At 44.8% G+C, this 16,853-nt stretch overlaps 1 protein-coding gene across 1 annotated transcript in view; it reads left to right on the top strand.

The window, feature by feature from the left end:
* Window positions 1–16,853, top strand: part of RYR3 (ryanodine receptor 3) — a 505,740-nt gene that overhangs the window by 484,637 nt on the left and 4,250 nt on the right. Inside the window, exons 91-100 of the mRNA XM_004751026.3 lie at window positions 579–665; window positions 1,921–2,121; window positions 5,031–5,161; window positions 9,538–9,580; window positions 10,049–10,176; window positions 10,595–10,655; window positions 10,963–11,109; window positions 14,655–14,789; window positions 15,815–15,971; window positions 16,409–16,473. Coding sequence (XP_004751083.2) covers window positions 579–665; window positions 1,921–2,121; window positions 5,031–5,161; window positions 9,538–9,580; window positions 10,049–10,176; window positions 10,595–10,655; window positions 10,963–11,109; window positions 14,655–14,789; window positions 15,815–15,971; window positions 16,409–16,473 — 1,155 coding nt within the window. The remainder of the gene's footprint in view (window positions 1–578; window positions 666–1,920; window positions 2,122–5,030; window positions 5,162–9,537; window positions 9,581–10,048; window positions 10,177–10,594; window positions 10,656–10,962; window positions 11,110–14,654; window positions 14,790–15,814; window positions 15,972–16,408; window positions 16,474–16,853) is intronic.

Here is a 16,853-nt window from a genome sequence, read left to right as displayed (position 1 = left end):
CTTTCTCTGACACATTGCCCAGTGAGGGATAGTTGCTGATGGCCAGGACATCACCAAGGGGAGCACCCCCTCCACAGAGAGCCTGAGAGCTTTTACCATTCCTGTCCACAAGGGCTGGATTTTCTGGGGAAGATGGCAGTGGGAATACTGCCCCTTGAGAACACAAAGGCAGAGGCTCTGTGACTTACAAACGGACAAGGACTCTAGGCCACAGACTGGCCACCTCCTGGCTGGGCCTACAGTGGGCTTCGAATACTCGTAATTTCTGCATGGAATGCGCACACACACACACGCACACACCTTCACAGCAGCATTTTAATTCTTTGGGGTGGCATGTTTAGACATTTGGTTCCCTGAGGGGTAACCCAGAGCGGGATTCCCTTGAGCATCATTCTCAGCAATTTTTTTTTTAATCAATGTCCCTGGTTCCTCCCCAAATACATCATAAGTCCAGGGTTACCAATGAATAGGACTTGTTCTGTCTACATTTCTAACCAGACAAGGTCTTCTGTTTGAGGGAAGGAAGTTCTCTTTCCCTTCCAAAACTCTTCTACTCCTGCCTGTCCTTTCCTTTCCAGCATTACCTGGCCAGGAATTTCTACAACCTGAGGTTCCTCGCTCTGTTCGTAGCCTTCGCGATCAACTTCATCCTACTCTTTTATAAGGTGATACCACATTCAGGGATGATTTACTAAATAGATGGTATTCTTTTTTGTTAAATCCTAATAGAATGTGTGCTCTTAATTAAAAGAAAAATGCTAATATCTAAGGAAATTTCTAAGACACTGGCTTCTAAAGGGATATGGTTTTTAGCAGCACAGAGAATGGCGACACCACTTGCCTGGGAATCCAGTTCCGGCACTGTTTCCAGAGTTCAGGCTTATCCTAGTCATTATGTCATAAACTCTTCAAATGTGTATTGGGTACTTCATATGTACTGGACCCTACAATGTGATGTATCTCAAAATGAGTAAAGGATAAGGTAACAGAAAGCCATTATCATTGGCCTATAGGTTAGAACCATTATGAGGGAAGAATTAACCACAAATGGTTTTTGGATATGAGAAAAGAGGAACTAATCAGGATAAATAAAGATTTTGAACATTGGTAAATGGGTCTTGTAGACCACAGGCACATAATAAATGTCAGTGGAATGAATTAATGAATGATAGGTCCTGGATTCTTGACATTGTCTTTAACTGGCTGTTCTAACTTTTCCTTCTCTCCCTTTCTATCTAAAACCATCAATCTAACTTTTTTAAAGCCAACTTTTACATACACCAGCCTTCCCCTAGGTTGAACAGTAATGGCGTTCTGTTGCCTGGAGAGGAGAACTAGAAGTCCACAGGGGGGTGTGGCAAAGCTTGGCTTTCCCCTTACTGAGGTTGAAGGGATCGCAAACAGTGATCCAGGCACAGAGAGCCCATGGGAGGTGGAACCACAGGGCAAGAGCCTCATAGGGGGAGAGCCTCATAGGCATAAATCTGGGCATCACCTGTGTCTGGATGGCTGATGAAGCCACGAATGTCAAAGGTGTCTAAAAAAGATTGGAAGATGTCGAGTGTGTGTGTGTGTGTGTGTGTGCGTGTGTGTTGGTGTCTCAGCCTCCTCCCCAGGCCATGGTATTTCAGAAATTACCTCCCATGGTCTAGGGATCCTAGCATAGGTAGTACAGCATTCCTTACTTTGAATTTTTTTTTCTTTTTTTGGAAAGATCGTCTTTGTCTCTTAAAAATTTTGTTCGTAGTTAAGAGAAATACTGGAGATTCCTAGGAAGAAGTTCCATTAAAGCTCATTCTCTCAGCAGGTAATGCTGCGTCCCTAGTCTGTGCAGCAGGTGCTAGCATGCTAAACAATGGGGGAGAGCCAGTGGCAGAGGCCCTCTCTGATGTTGATAAGAGAATGTGTGTCTTGGGCCAGGTCACCGAGGAACCTGCAGAAGAAGAGACAGAAGACGTTGCAAATCTGTGGAATTCCTTTACCGATGAGGAAGAAGAAGAAGCGATGGTGTTCTTTGTCCTGCAGGAGAGCACTGGGTACATGGCACCCGCATTGCGGGCCTTGGCCATTATCCACACCGTCATCTCTTTGGTCTGTGTGGTGGGCTATTACTGCCTGAAGGTGAGTCATAGGCCACTCTGAATCTAGCCAGACTCCTTGGGGAAGACACATCATTTCAAACGCAGCCAGGCCTTTGTTCTCCAGGACTGTGCTGGTGGGCTGGGGCTCATGGAGTGGCTGAGAACTGCAAACCCTGGCCACACCTGGAGACTTTTAGAATCTGCAACTCAGCATGCCTCCTGGGGGATCTGTGTTCACACCCATTTGAGAAGCCTTGCTCTGGGAGTCCCTTTTCAGGGACTTCCTATTGAGTTTCGTGGGACTAGAATCACCAGGCTAAGTCACACGTGGAGCTAGTAATGAGAGCTGCTTCTGATCTGTGAACTTCAGTTAGAATTTTTACAGAAATGCTTTTCACCTTTTGAAGTGTGTTAGGTTTCAACTACTCAAGATAGCAGATGAAAACTTACTGATGAATTACCATTTCAGTTACCTAGTGCTCTGTAACAGATTGCCCCCCAAAACTTAGTGGCTTAAAACGACAATCATTTTCATTCTCTGGCTTGACTGGGCACATCTGAGCAGTCCCTCCGCTCTGCGTGAAGGCAGCCGTGTCAGCCACCATCTGTCAGTTCAGCTGGGCTGGACTGTCCAGGACGGCACGCTCTCGTGCCTGGAATGTTGGCAAGGGAACAAACAGCTGGAAGGCTGGGCTCAGCCAGGGTTCTCTGTGAAGACTCCGCATCTCTGAGTCACAGGGGCAGCCCAGACTCGTTGCTGCAAAGGAGGCGTGGAGGGGGGCGGCACACAAGGGCATGGATCTTAGGAGACTTAGTTCACTGGGGCCGTCTTCACAAACTACTTCAGTTTTAGGAATCTTCATATATTCATATGAAGCCCTCTATTCTATTTTTGGTGTTCTAAGTCCAGTTCTACTGCTACTAGACCACATCTTTTTTCTCATTACGTTTTTTTTCTTCTCTTGATTGGAAGTCTCCTTGGCCATACATCGTGCCATCTTCTCCCTGGGAAGAGTCCACAACATGTATTCCTATCCTTGTGGCCGTCACTTCCCCCGGTGAACTAGAGTATCCTGCGGGAAGTCTAGCTACCCCACTGGGGAGACCACTTGCCCTGACCTATGCTAAGGACTCCTTTGTAATGATGAAAGCACAGAGTCCAGAGCAAAGCTGCCTGGGTGGGACTCCCAGCTCTGCCACTAACTTCCCCATTCCTCTGATTCCTCATCTGTAAAAGTGAGTGTTATAATCATAACACCAACTCCTAAAAGTTGCTGGAAGTGTTAAATGAATTACTGTGTGTAACGGGACTCAGAACCCCAAACATAGTAACCACGAGATCATGTTGGTGGTTTTCCTTAGTCTGGCATCCTGGACTTGTTGGCTTATTGGCTTGTTGGCTTCAGTACAGATACACTGGCTATCTAGAGAAAACAGAAGGTAAACACTGCCTTGGGAATAAAGATATGGAGGTCCTCCTTACAAGAGTGTATAAACCCTTAGAAGATTGAAGGGGGAATGCTTCGAATCCCAGAGATGAGTACTGCTCCAGTCCTTGGTAGTATTATTACTATTATTATTATTCAGAATCTTCTCTGAATACAGCAGACCTTAGTCAGAGTGGCTTTACCTTTGCTTTCCCTCCTACATCATCTATTAGTGAGTAGCAATCATTGATTCCTCACAGTGTGCAAATGCCTATTATTAGCCTTTGCCATCTTCCTGTCATTAGTCTTTTATCTTCTTGGTGGTGTTTGTCATTTTAAAGAAAAAAGGGCAAGAAGTAACTTCACAAATGACTATCTAGATTTTGTCCTTTTTTCCTTGGAAATTAAGAAATAGTGTGGGGCATATGGATATCATGAGCTTTGAGAAAGAGTTACTGGAAGAAACTGGAGACCCAACCCTGAGGGATGTTGCCATGTACCCAGTGGATTTACGGCCGCGTGACCGGCCGCGTGACTGGCCCCGGCTCTGTCTGCCATTGAGCTCTCCAGGCTAGAGGAGTGCTGGCTACTCACTTCCTGGGATTTCAGTAGTCTCCTCTGACCTCACTAACTTTGTCCCTTGTTTGAAGCATGTGTGTTTGGTGATGGTTGGAGCAAGGAGATTACTTTCCCCTTCTTCTCTGTGTACCTTTTTAGTGTTAGGTCATCAGAGCCATGCCACCATCTCTAAAATGGTGGTGGCTAAAATGACAGTGACAACTGGAAGAGAATGGGGAGTGATAGTCAGGAACCAGTAAATGTGCTGCTCTCAGGAAGAAGACTTCAATACCGAAAGAGCATACAGAGCCCAGTGAATCCTCTCCTCCTAGCTAGCAAACCATGTTTCATCAACCAAACATCAGTACCATGACATGAATATGACCATAGCCACTGAAGGGGGCTGGAATATGCCATGGTATTTCTGTGGCTGACCAATTAACTCTAGAACAGTTCATTTTCTTTCTAAATCTTGGTTCAACTCCAGTCTAGGAATCCTAGGGGACCTAACTCATTTGGCCTGGGGACTGGTCTAAATATGGCCTTCTCCCCAGGATGGGTCAAGGAGTCTGGTTTGTATTACTATCAGCTATTTAATACAAACATTGAAGGGTGGCCCAAATGAAACAGCTTTTTGGAGAGGGAGGCATATTAGCCAAAGGAGTGAGAAGAGATTTATTTGACAAGGCACCCAAAGAATCCCACTGCGAAGAAATTACTGCCTCAGGTGCACCTGGCTGGCTCTGTCAGAGGAGCATGTGGCTCCTGATCTCAGCATCATGAGTTCAAGCCCCAGGTTGGGCATAGAGATTACTAACTAAAAAATATAAACTTAAGAGAGAGAAGGTAAGAGAAAGAGAGATTACCACCCTGAAGTTGGAAAGGCTAATTTGTGGGGAATTCTTAGGAGAGGGTGCTGTCATCTGAAAGCCTTCTCTAGTAACCAGTGTCTTCCCACTCTTAGGTCCCTCTGGTGGTATTCAAAAGGGAAAAAGAAATCGCCAGGAAGCTGGAGTTTGATGGCCTATATATCACTGAACAGCCATCTGAAGATGACATCAAGGGGCAGTGGGACCGCCTGGTAATCAACACACCGTAAGTTTCTCCCTCCCCTCCAACCTGAAAAGGAAAAGGCTCTGTACTGTAAATAGAATGACATGTTCTTAACCAGCCTTGGAGACTGATTGATAGAAAGTTTTTATTTGGGGGAGGGGGGTTCTAGGACTTATTTTCTCCACTGCCTTCCTAGTAAAATAGCCTATTCCCCCTCAAACCCTTGTGTATGTCTCTATGCATTTAATGAGGGAAAGAGGATGTGATCAGGGAGTGCTGAGCATATTTAATTAAGACCAGATGGTCCAGGACAGTATGATTTAGTTTTCCATGTTCAAGTCATACAGAATATTTCCCTGGCCCGGGGGTTCTGAGATCATCTGCTCGGCTTCTCCCAGAGTTCCCATATGGCACAGCAGTTCGAGGACAGCACCACCACTGAAGTCTTCTCAGACAAGTGGCCTGGTTGGTAATAGAACCCCTGCCATTATCACTTGGTAGGCAGTCCCTTGGGCACTTAAAATAGGGCCATCGGAATGGGGCGGGGTGGGGAGGGATGCTACTACCTCCGGCACGAAGCCTGCTTTGTTGTAATTAGTACTGTGGTGGGAAAGAGCACTCATCCCCCAGATAGAGGTCAGCTCTGTCACTTAGTTGTCTGTGAAAGGGGCAAGGTAATGAAGCCTACTGAGCCTTGAGTTCCTTCTCATTAATAGAGGCGTGAGAACACCACCTCCTGAAGTCTGGGAGGACCAATGAATGTATGTTACATGCCTGGTACGGTGCCTGGTACGTGGTAGGCACCCGGCTGTTTGTCATTCCCTTTGTCTACCTGTTCAAAAATTGGCCATCATCATTAGCAAAGGGAGCACTTGTGTGTTCACACCTGGGAGAGTGAGAGTTTCGAGGTAGATCAGTGTGCTGAAAGAGAAGAGATACAGGGCTAGATACGTAAACAGAGGTGACTATGTTGAAACTCTTAGCTGCGCCAATTAAACTGTGCATGTCAGCAAACAACCACCCTGACCCCTGGGGGAAGAAAATTGCTCCTGATCCAGAGATAGGCAGGCAGGTCAGGAGGGAGGCAGCTCTATAAAGTCACAATGGAGCTCTTTAAAATAGTCTCTAAAAATAAATAAATAAAATAAAATAGTCTCTAGAACAGGAAGATGGCAGGGTGGGGCGGTGAGCTTGCAGATCAAAAGCCTGTCTGCCGCTGCAGGTCCTCACCAATCCCCTCACATAAGGAAAACTGCTAAGCAGGGTTTCTGATACTTGGTCATCATATCACAGAAATTTTGGATACTATTAAGTAATGTGATTCTTTGATCAGCTTTCTGCAATCATCAGTAATGCTTATATATGTGATACAGGTGATATGGCCTAGAAGTCCCAGTAAAAAGGTAGTTTAGTATCTAGAAATATAAGTATCTAAGAAGTTAATGAGATAAGTACACTAAAACATTCCAAAAAGGATATTTGCGATTTTTTTATTTGAAGTGGTTTAAATGTCTATGAATAGAGAAATGCATAAATAGGTTTTAAAATTTTTACATAGATGGATCTTTTTTTCCCACAATAATGGCATCATAGCACATGTAGTCCTTCCCAGTAACCTACTTTTTATAGCTAACTACGTATCAAAAAGAGCTGTCTTTTCTTTTTGTTAAATACACATATTAAGAAAATATAAAATATATATCTTAAAGTACAATAAGAACTACTAAGTTTTAAAAACGGAACTTTGCTCATAGTTTCCAAGTCCCAAACGTTCTCCCTGATCTCTCACTGATCATAACCTCCCAAACCCCCACTTAACTACTCTCCTGGCTTTAGTGATATTCATTCTTTTCCTTTAGTATATAGTTTACCGCTTAGGTATGTGTCCCTTGAAGCGTTCTTTCACTTTGACTGTTTTTGAACTTTGTGTAAAGGGAATTACGCTATATGCATTACTTTTGTTCAACACTGCATCTGGGAACTCACCCATGTTGATGTGTATGGCCATAGTTTGGTCATTCTCAAAACTGTGGCATTTTTCATTATATGAGTATTTATCATATATATGTCCTGTATTTATTCATTTTCCTGACAATGGATATCTCAACTGTTTCTACTTTCTGGCTCTTAGAAACAGTGGGACAATGAACACTTTTATACCTAAGGCTCCAGTAAAAGAGTTTCTCTAGAATAGAGACCAGGAAAGGAATTTGTTTAATAGGAGGAGATACAAATGTTTGTCTTGATTTACATTCCAGCCATCCCTCTGTGAGAGTTCCTGCTCCTTTGCCTCTTTGCTACACTTGTTAGGATACTCAGATAATTGTTCTAATTTGGTGGGTGTGTAATAGCATCTCACTGTGCCTCTCCTTCATTTTTAAAGAGGTTGAGCTTAGATATATAGAAGTATTGCTTATTGATACATTTCCATTCTGGAGGTTCTGTTGTCTACCTCACACTTTAAGGATTATTATCAAGTAAAATTATGTTTTCTACCTTCAAGGAACTTACATACCTAGTCAGGGGACAAGAATATTCAGACCAAGGTGAGATCATGCCTGTGAAATGGTTTTTCCTGGAACCTTCAGTAAGTGGCCCTGTGGTATCACTTATGGAACTGTCCACTTAGGACAAAATGTAACCAAAGCTGAGTTGTACATTATAGATCATTTGTATAAGGGATTTAAGAAAAAGGAGATTTTAGTGAGGACAGAGGAAGCCTGGAATTTTTTTTTTATTATTATTTGCTTTGTTTATTTTAGGTTCTAACTGTAATACATGAAAAAAATCAAGTAGAAAAATGTACAAAGAAGAAAATCAAAACAATCCTTCCATGCCTCCGGAGATAAAATCTATTACCATTTTACTCTGTAAACTCAGCACTTGTTTTTGCTTTGAAGTGACATTTGGATGTTTGAAACAAAGAAATTGCTTTAGCTTACCCCCTCCCCCGTCCCTGCAAGAAAATTTTTTTAAAGATTGTCAGAGTGTTGGTGGGGAGGAGGGGAGTGACATTTGCTGACGGTTATTCTTCTGAGGGGTCCATGAGCAGAGGGAGGTTCTCACTTCCTTATCACCATCTTGGGTGGTCTTTATAGAACAGGAGACTACTGTGTTTCAGAATCAGGAAGAATGGACTCAATTTAAGGAAAACAACTAAAAATGCATGCATCAATGGCCAGAGGTTCCTTGGCTACAGTCTGGACTCATAAGGATCTCTCCCAGGGAAGATCAATCATTGTGGAACGGAGAAAAAAAATTTTTTTTAATTAGAAAGGAAGTTGGGGCACCTGGGTGGCTCAGTGGGCTAATGCCTCTGCCTTTCGCTCAGGTCATGATCTCAGGGTCCTGGGATCAAGACCCGCATCGGGCTCTCTGCTCAGCAGGGAGCCTGCTTCCCCCCATCTCTCTCTGCCTACCTCTCTGCCTACTTATGATCTCTGTCAGTCAAATAAATAAATACAATCTTAAAAAAAAAAAAGAAAGAAAGAAAAGAAAGGAAGGAAGGAAGCATGCAAGGTGGGGAGCGGCAGAGGGAGAGAGAGAATCCCAAGCAGGCTCCCCGCTGAGCATAGAGCCCCATTTGGGCCTCCATGTCATGACCCTGAGATCATGACCTGATCTGAAATCAAGAGTCAGGTGCTTACCCGACTGAGCCACCCAGGTGCCCCAGGAAAAAAATATCTTAAATGGTTTTTGCCAACATACCTGAATGTGACAGTTCCTCCTGGACTTTAACAATTACAAACCCTTTGCAAACCAGTGAGCTGGTATAAGTTACTAGGCTGAAGAAAGACATTCCTCTGGGGAGTTAGGGATGGTATGGTAAAGGGAACTATAGATCCCTCCGAAAGATAGAGGGATCTAATTCCCTGAGAAAAGCAGACCCCACAGGGGTTATATGGAGATGGAGAACAGAGTGGAAGAGCACTGTGGTTAAGAAAAACCACACATACATGAACTAAAGGGATTCCCATACCAGAAACATCAAGTTAGGAACCTTGTCTGCACTTACCACCACTGTATCCCTATCACCTACCCCAGGGACCAACGTAAAGTGAAGTACTCCATGAATGAAGCCCGAATGCATGTGTTTCCCTATAGGGTTTTGTTTCTAGTTATACTGGGATCAAGAAACATCTCCTTGCTTCTGTCTAGTCTGCCATCACAAATCCTGGCTCTTTATCCTATTTCTGAGGCAGAAAATGCAGAGTGGTTCTCCAGGTGTTTCAGAAGTTAATACAAAGAAGCAAAACCATAGATCAATTAGAACTGCGGTGACTCTGAGCTTCAATTAGTCTGAATTCTTGAACGAGCAGGACAAAACCCAAGGAGATCCTAGATCCAGACACAGATCTCACAGCTCCTTGATGTTTGCCTTGATGTTAAGAACCTTCCCTTTTCATTTTCTTTTTCAGATCTTTTCCTAATAACTACTGGGACAAGTTTGTTAAGAGAAAGGTATGCCTTGTCCGTTGGTGGGGGCTGGTTTCCATGGCCACCAAAGAAATGGGAGATTTTTTTTTTAAGTTATACATACACAAACATGAATAAATTTGCTGTTGCTTTTAGGATGGTATCTTGAACAGAGTAAGTCACAGAAGGTTTTTTTGTATGAACATATGTAGGTTTTGGCTCCGTTCTTATACTCCCTGCCCTAAACTGCTTAACACAATCACTACTTTCTGTGTACTACTTTCTTCTCCCCTCCAAATAGATCTCAGCTTGAAGAGTGGTTTTCACTTGGTCTCTTTCATTCCTGTTTTCTCCTGGGGTTATTTTTTTCCTCCTCATTTTCCTGTTGCATTTTGAGTCCTGTCTTCATCAACCCCTGAAAGAGCCTGGAGCATGGGGAAGCTCTGAAGCCTCGGGGCTGGCAACAGCCCGGTGATGTGCAGCCCGGGCTGCCCTGTCGCCCTCTTTCTCCAGGTGATCAACAAGTACGGCGACCTCTATGGAGCAGAACGCATTGCGGAACTCCTGGGTTTGGACAAAAATGCCCTGGATTTCAGCCCAGTGGAAGAGAGCAAAGCAGAGGCGGCCTCTCTGGTGTCATGGTACAGAGCTTAGGAGTTCAAATCCCAAGTCTGGCCCAAGGGGATCCTTTGTTTTTCCAGTTCTCCTCTGAGTGCCAGAGGGAGGGACTACAGCACGCCCGTGGGTGCTCAGGCTCTTCTCTGGCTTAGGTGTTTTCTTCTAGGTTCTGACATCCTGGGAGAAAGCGGCCTCAAAAATCTTAAAGACCTCCCAGCTTTTATGCCTGTTCGAGCTGAAAGAGAAAGACTAATTAAAATTTCAAGATGCATGATTCAGCCCTTCTCGGTCTCCTGGGGAACACCACATACAACCTGATAAAGCTCAGAGCTGTGTTTAGATTATTAAACCCAAGAGAAAAAAACTTAATTTTTCCCCTTATTAAACACTTAACTAAAGTCTGACATTTATAAGTTTTAAAAGGCTTTTGTTCCCCTTCAGGCTGAGTTCCATCGACATGAAGTACCACGTCTGGAAGCTGGGAGTTGTTTTTACCGACAACGTGAGTACGGCTCCCGGAAAAAACAGATCCTGCGCCGTGGGGTCAGGGGTGTCACGGGTTGCTGTAGGGCCACACACTAGGGTGGGTGCCAAGAAGACTCAGCGCTTGCTTGTCAAAGGTGGATGCCCTTCCCCGTGCTGGGGGAACAGTAGTGTGGAAGGCAGGTGGGCTTTCCCTGGGCAGTTCTCCGGCCAGTCACAGCCCCTCAGCCTTTCAGTATCTAGGAACAAAAATGGTTTCATGGGCCCATCAGGAGTCACAAATGCTTGAAAGGTTGCTCAATTGCCTCTCGGTCCTTTCTGCACAGTCCTTTCTCTACCTGGCCTGGTATACCACCATGTCAGTCCTGGGCCACTACAACAACTTCTTCTTTGCTGCTCATCTGCTGGACATCGCGATGGGCTTCAAGACGCTGAGGACTATTCTGTCATCTGTAACTCACAATGGCAAGCAGGTACTGGGGTCTATACTGGGCAGAACAGGAGAAGCCTAGATGTGGGTCGGGGGAAAGGAAGTCAACAGCAGGTGGTACACTGGTGTATGCCAGGAAGGTGTGTGTCATGGTGTGTGGTCCACGCTTCTTGACCAAACACGTGAACTAGTAGATTGTTACAGCAGAACTACAGCCATCACTGAAGAGATGTAAGACCTTGGTGTAGAAACCCTCAGCACTTAGATCAGCCGGGAGGAAGGGGGGGGGAAGGAGGTGATGGACATATCAGAATTGCTCTGGAGACTTTTTCTGGTTTACTCTTTTTTCCACGAATCTGATACATTCCCTGGGGGTTGGTAAGCAGGCTATGCAATTTGGAAGCCCCTCGGGTGCTCTGATGCATGGTTCTGATTAAGAAGCAGTCACTTAGACACACACACACACATCTGTACCTCTATCTGTCTACGTAGACATGGCTCTGTCCAGCCTCATCAATACCCAGTCTGCTTTCTGCAGTGTTGTCAGGGGCAATCCCTTGGTTAAAATCCTCTGATGGCTCCTTTGGTCAACAAATTCAAACTCCTTAGCATTTCATTCCTCATTAAGCGCAACTTCGTAAATAATACATGAGTTCCCTCCCATCTGTAAACCTTCTTGTAGGAGAGGGGGAAAATAAAGAAGTTAATAAGGGCCCAGCTTTGTACAGCCATTATGGAAAACCGTATGGAAGTTCCTCTAAAAATTAAATCTAGGACTGCCACATGATCTAGCAGTCCCATTTATGTGTATATGTCCAAAGCCAATGAGATCACTATATCAAAGAGATACCTGCATTCCCATGTTCAGTGAAGCATTATTCATAATAGTCAAGATATGGAAAAAACCTAAGTGTCCATCAATGGATGAATGGAAGAAAATGTCATATGCACATACAATGGAATATTAATTAGCCATAAAAAATGGAAATCCTGGGATTCACAGCAACATAGAGGAACCATTAATGTTAAGGGAGATAGGCTAGACAGAGAAATACAAATACTGTATGATCTCACTTATATGTGGAATCTAGAGAAATTGAACTAGAATCAAAGAGTAAAATGATGGTTGCCAGGGGATAGAGGAATGGGGGCACGTCAGTCAGAGAATACAAACTTTTAGCTATGAGATGAATAAATTCTGGGGATCTAATGTAAAGCAGGGTACTTGTAGTTAAAAATACTGTTTCGTGTACTTGAAATTTGCTAAGACAGTAGATCTGGTGTTCTCACAGCAGCACCCCCCGCCCCCCAGTAACTGTGTAAGGTGACAGATATGTTAATTACCTTGATTGTGGCACCATTTGACAATGTATACATATATTAAATCATTACTTTGTACACCTTAAAAAATAGGGATTCCAACTAGAAAAAAAGTCAAAATTGACCTTTAATTGTTCTAAAATGAAATGTGTCAGAATCGGATCTGTAAATACAGAGAACCGATAGTTGCCAGAGGGAAGGGGGTTGATGGATTGGGCAGAATGGGGGAAGGGAGTGGGAGGCAGAGGCTGCCAGTGAGGGGATGAATAAGCCATGGTAATACAAGGCTCAGTGCAGGGAAGATAGTCCTTGGTACTGTGGTAGCGTTGTGTGTGGTGACAGACAGGAACCGCACCTCTGCTGAGCACAGTGTAACGTACAGAGATGCTGAATCACCACATTGAGCACCTGGAACTAACATAACATTGTCCACTGTACTAGAATTTCTAAAAGATAAAAGGGTGGTTTATTTCCTCTAGGTTTCTGGTAGTAGCCATAGTCATTGTTTCTTGTTTGGTTGATGATAAAAAGAATGGAGAAAAGCCGGAAATAGAGATTTGCTGCCACATACAAGCCGCTCAAGTCTAGGGAGGTAATAACAGAACCCGTGATCTAGATGTTTGCCTAGAGTGTTAAATGCTTCCTTACAGGTTCCTGGGAGAAAGGCCCTTGTGTATTTTTACATGTGTGTCTTGGGAACTTTGATCCTATAAAGGCAGTGTTTCCCAAAGTGTGATCTGTGGAATACCAGTTCTACGGTTCAGTCTTTTAGATTTCCTTTCCCTTTACTCAGATATTGAAACTTCAGTTTTTATTGATTTGGCTTAATGGCATTACACAAAACTGTACCTTAAATGGAAAGCTTAAACAATGAATTTCTTATATGGGCTTGCTAAATAAACTCTGGCAAGATTGTGAAAAACAAAACAATACTAGCAACTGTGCCCAGTTTTTGCCATGGGCCAGGTACTGTGACAGGCACAACTTACTTTGTAAGGTAGACGTTATGCTCACTTGACAGATAAGAGAACTGAAGCTCAGAGAGGCTAAGTGTCTCACCCAAGACCACACAGCCGCTAAGTGACAGAACTAGCCCATTTCTTCCTTGGTGCAAAGCCCAGGTTCTTGGTTTCTAAAACCAACTGCATTCTCTGAGGTCCGCTCTCTGAGGTTTGGTAAGTTATTATTCATCAAAGAAGCCTTTGAATATTTTTCTTCTGGTATTTATCTCAGTTCTCATGCCTACCCCTTTGGTGTAGCAACTCAAAACTCGAGAGCAAAGCTCTTATCTCCGTAATGACTGCGATCTCCACCTCTCCAGCTCAGCCCCAATACCTCCGATAGGCCATTGAGCAGATCCCACATCATGCTATTTAGAGTACTTCCTCCAGCCAAGAAACAAGCTTGCCCTATGACCCCTGCAAAGGTTCTAGGTAGATTTCTTGTTTATGAAAAATATCACTTCACTGAACCATCATAAATAATTCTTATGGCAGTTTCAAAGCTATGACAATTATCCATTCATGGTTATTTATGAAAACATGTAATGTAGGGACACCCACCAGTCCAAAGAAACTTTCTTTAGAAGCAGCGTTAGAGTGGAAGCCATATTGTGAAGCCTCCACTGTGGCCATCTCTGCAGAAAAGCAAGGGTACTCTCCTCCTAGCTCTGTCACTGCTCAGTCCTTAAATCCCTCTTTACATTGCTGAGGCCCAGCCCAGGCCCCTGGCATGTGTCTGCTAGGGCTGCTGTCACAGAATACCAGGCTGGTGGTGTAAACAACAGACATTTATTTCCTCTCAGTTCTGGAGGCTGGGAGTCTAAGATCAGGGTGGGGGTAGACCTGGTTTCCTTCAGAGGCCTCCCTCCTTGGTTTAGACCTGGCCACCCTCTTGCTTTTTCACTTGATCTTCCCTCAGTGCCTGCAGCTCCCGGCGTCTCTTTGTGTCCTAATCTCCTCTTGGAAGAACTCCAGGTAGACCAGAGCAGGGCCCATTCTAAAGCCATCATTCCAATTTACCTCCTTAAAGGCCCGATCTCCAAATCTACTCACATTCTGAGATGCTAGAGCTTATGAATATGGGGGAGATAGAATTTAGTCCAAAATTAGTCTTCTCCCCAGAGCCCGTTTTGTCCACCTGCAGTAGGACAGCCTTCGCTGCCACTCCCTCCTGTGTCCCCTTTCCACCTCACTTTTCTTGTTGCCTTGGAGTCTCCTGAGACTGGAGACCCCACCTCCTTTTCTCCTGTCTCCCTCCTGCCCCCAGCTGGTTCTGACTGTCGGTCTCCTGGCCGTGGTGGTTTACCTCTACACCGTGGTGGCCTTCAACTTCTTCCGCAAGTTCTACAACAAAAGTGAAGATGACGATGAGCCCGATATGAAGTGTGATGACATGATGACGGTGAGAGCCAATCACCAACAGAGATTAGAGCAGAATACAGATCTCCTCCAAAAGGGGGAAGTGTCCCCGAGAGAGGGAAGGAGCCAGGTTGCAGAAGCCCAGGTGGAAAGACCACACTGCAGGGGTGGGGGGAGGGCTGTTCTCATCTGTCTGTCCTTGTGTTAAAGATGCCAGTTACCTTTATCTGAACGCAAATGGACCTGAAGCTAAATTTCTTGGAAGTCCAACTTGGGTTCTCTGAAATCTGAAAGAGATCTATTCCCAAGAAACTGGTGCTCAGTTTATTCCAACAGGCCTGATGGGGTTCTTTCAGAAGAACTACTATCATCTGAAAAATACGTCAGAGCAGCAGGCTGGCGGGGAGGGGAGGAGGTCTTGCTGTCCAGCCAGCTGCTCGCTCGTGGGCAAAAAGGGCAGAGCTCCAGGTGAGCTGGGAGAGGACCAGTGCGAACCAGCATGCATTCCACACTACTCCTGGCTTTCCACGATCACTGCCTTTCCCTTTGCACCTCGCCCCTCCAAGTAGGATGCCCCTCTGAGTAGGATGGCGCACTGCTCTGGGAGCCAGCTCCTGGGCTGCCTGCACTGGTTCTCATAGGTAGCCCCAGAGGAGATAGTCTCCTCATGGACACGGCAGGAATCCCTGTCCTCCCGGGTGCATAGAGGATGCAGAAGTAGAGGAGGCCTTTTCCAGAGGTGACACTTTCAGTAAGGCAAACTACTGTCTGGTGAACGCATGTTCCTCTGGGCCCAGAGTTGGTTTAACTTATACATGCCCTACCTGAATTCTCTTTTTTAATGAGCGAAGAATATCTTTTAAAGACTAAATGTAACAAGTCTTGCCACATTCCGAGATCCCATGCTGACCAGTGGGCATCGAGGCCAGCAGCTAGCAGCGCAAGGACGGACATCACCGGGGAGCGCCGTCATGCTGGGACCCGGCTGTGTGAAAGAGCTAACAACCCTCGTGCTCAACACAAAATTCTGTGATTTTGACCTGAACTGCCATTATTTTTCTTCTCTAGTGTTACCTGTTCCACATGTATGTGGGAGTGAGAGCTGGAGGGGGCATTGGCGACGAAATTGAAGACCCTGCTGGTGACCCTTATGAGATGTACCGCATTGTCTTTGACATTACCTTCTTCTTCTTCGTCATTGTCATCTTGCTGGCCATCATTCAAGGTAGGGTGGCCAGTTAGGTTAAGTATGACTGGGCCTTGTACCTACCTCTATATAATGTCATAGAGAAAGATAAAGAACTATCTTTCTCGATCTATGACATTACATAGAGAGGTTTATACATTCACTTACTAGTTAACAATTTGAGCATCTACTATGCATGCACGTGTCTAGGCATAAAGCCAGAGATATATCCAGACACTGACACAAGAACCCTAAGAATTGGAATGGAGGACCACCCCTCACCTCCTTTTATCCCCCACTCTGAACTGGTTATCTCCTTCTCACTCTGCTTCCTAGGTTTTTTTAGGGTTTTTTTTGTTTTGTTTTGTTTTGTTTTGTTTACAAAACAAACGTAGCTTCTACCAGTGAACCTCTACCCCAAGCCTCTGAACAGATTACTTTAAACCCTTTATCTGTCTTTGTATTTAAAATACCAGGTCTTATTATTGATGCTTTTGGAGAGCTAAGAGACCAGCAGGAACAAGTGCGAGAAGATATGGAGGTAATGTTTCATTTGCTCCAATGCTTATTTCTGTATCTTACGGAAAATGGGTTTAAGTAATCGGGTCTGCTATTATGTAGGGCCAGTCTTAGCCAAATGACCGACAAAGTTTGCTTGCCGTGCCTGTCCTCTGTGCCTGTCTGCCAGCTCCGGGCTCTGCTTCTGCCTCACCCTCCCTGCCCAGCACCTCTCCGCTTCCCCGCCTGCCACCCTGCTGCCTCCACCGTGCTCTGCTAGCTAGGAGTTGACGATGGGACACTGTGGAGAGGATTAATAGCCAAAAGCATGAGAGAGAGACATATTTTCCATCTGTCCATTCAGAGATCAGTAGCCCTTTCCCTCCTGCCATTAATGTCATGTGTACCAATGCCTTTACTGCT

Source organism: Mustela putorius, unplaced genomic scaffold, assembly GCF_011764305.1.
Source record: "Mustela putorius furo isolate JIRA1106 unplaced genomic scaffold, ASM1176430v1.1 tig00003898_pilon_pilon_pilon, whole genome shotgun sequence".
Taxonomy (NCBI): Eukaryota; Metazoa; Chordata; class Mammalia; order Carnivora; family Mustelidae; genus Mustela; species Mustela putorius.
The sequence above is the reverse complement of the archived record's forward strand: the minus strand, read 5'-3'. Positions and strand labels throughout refer to the sequence as shown.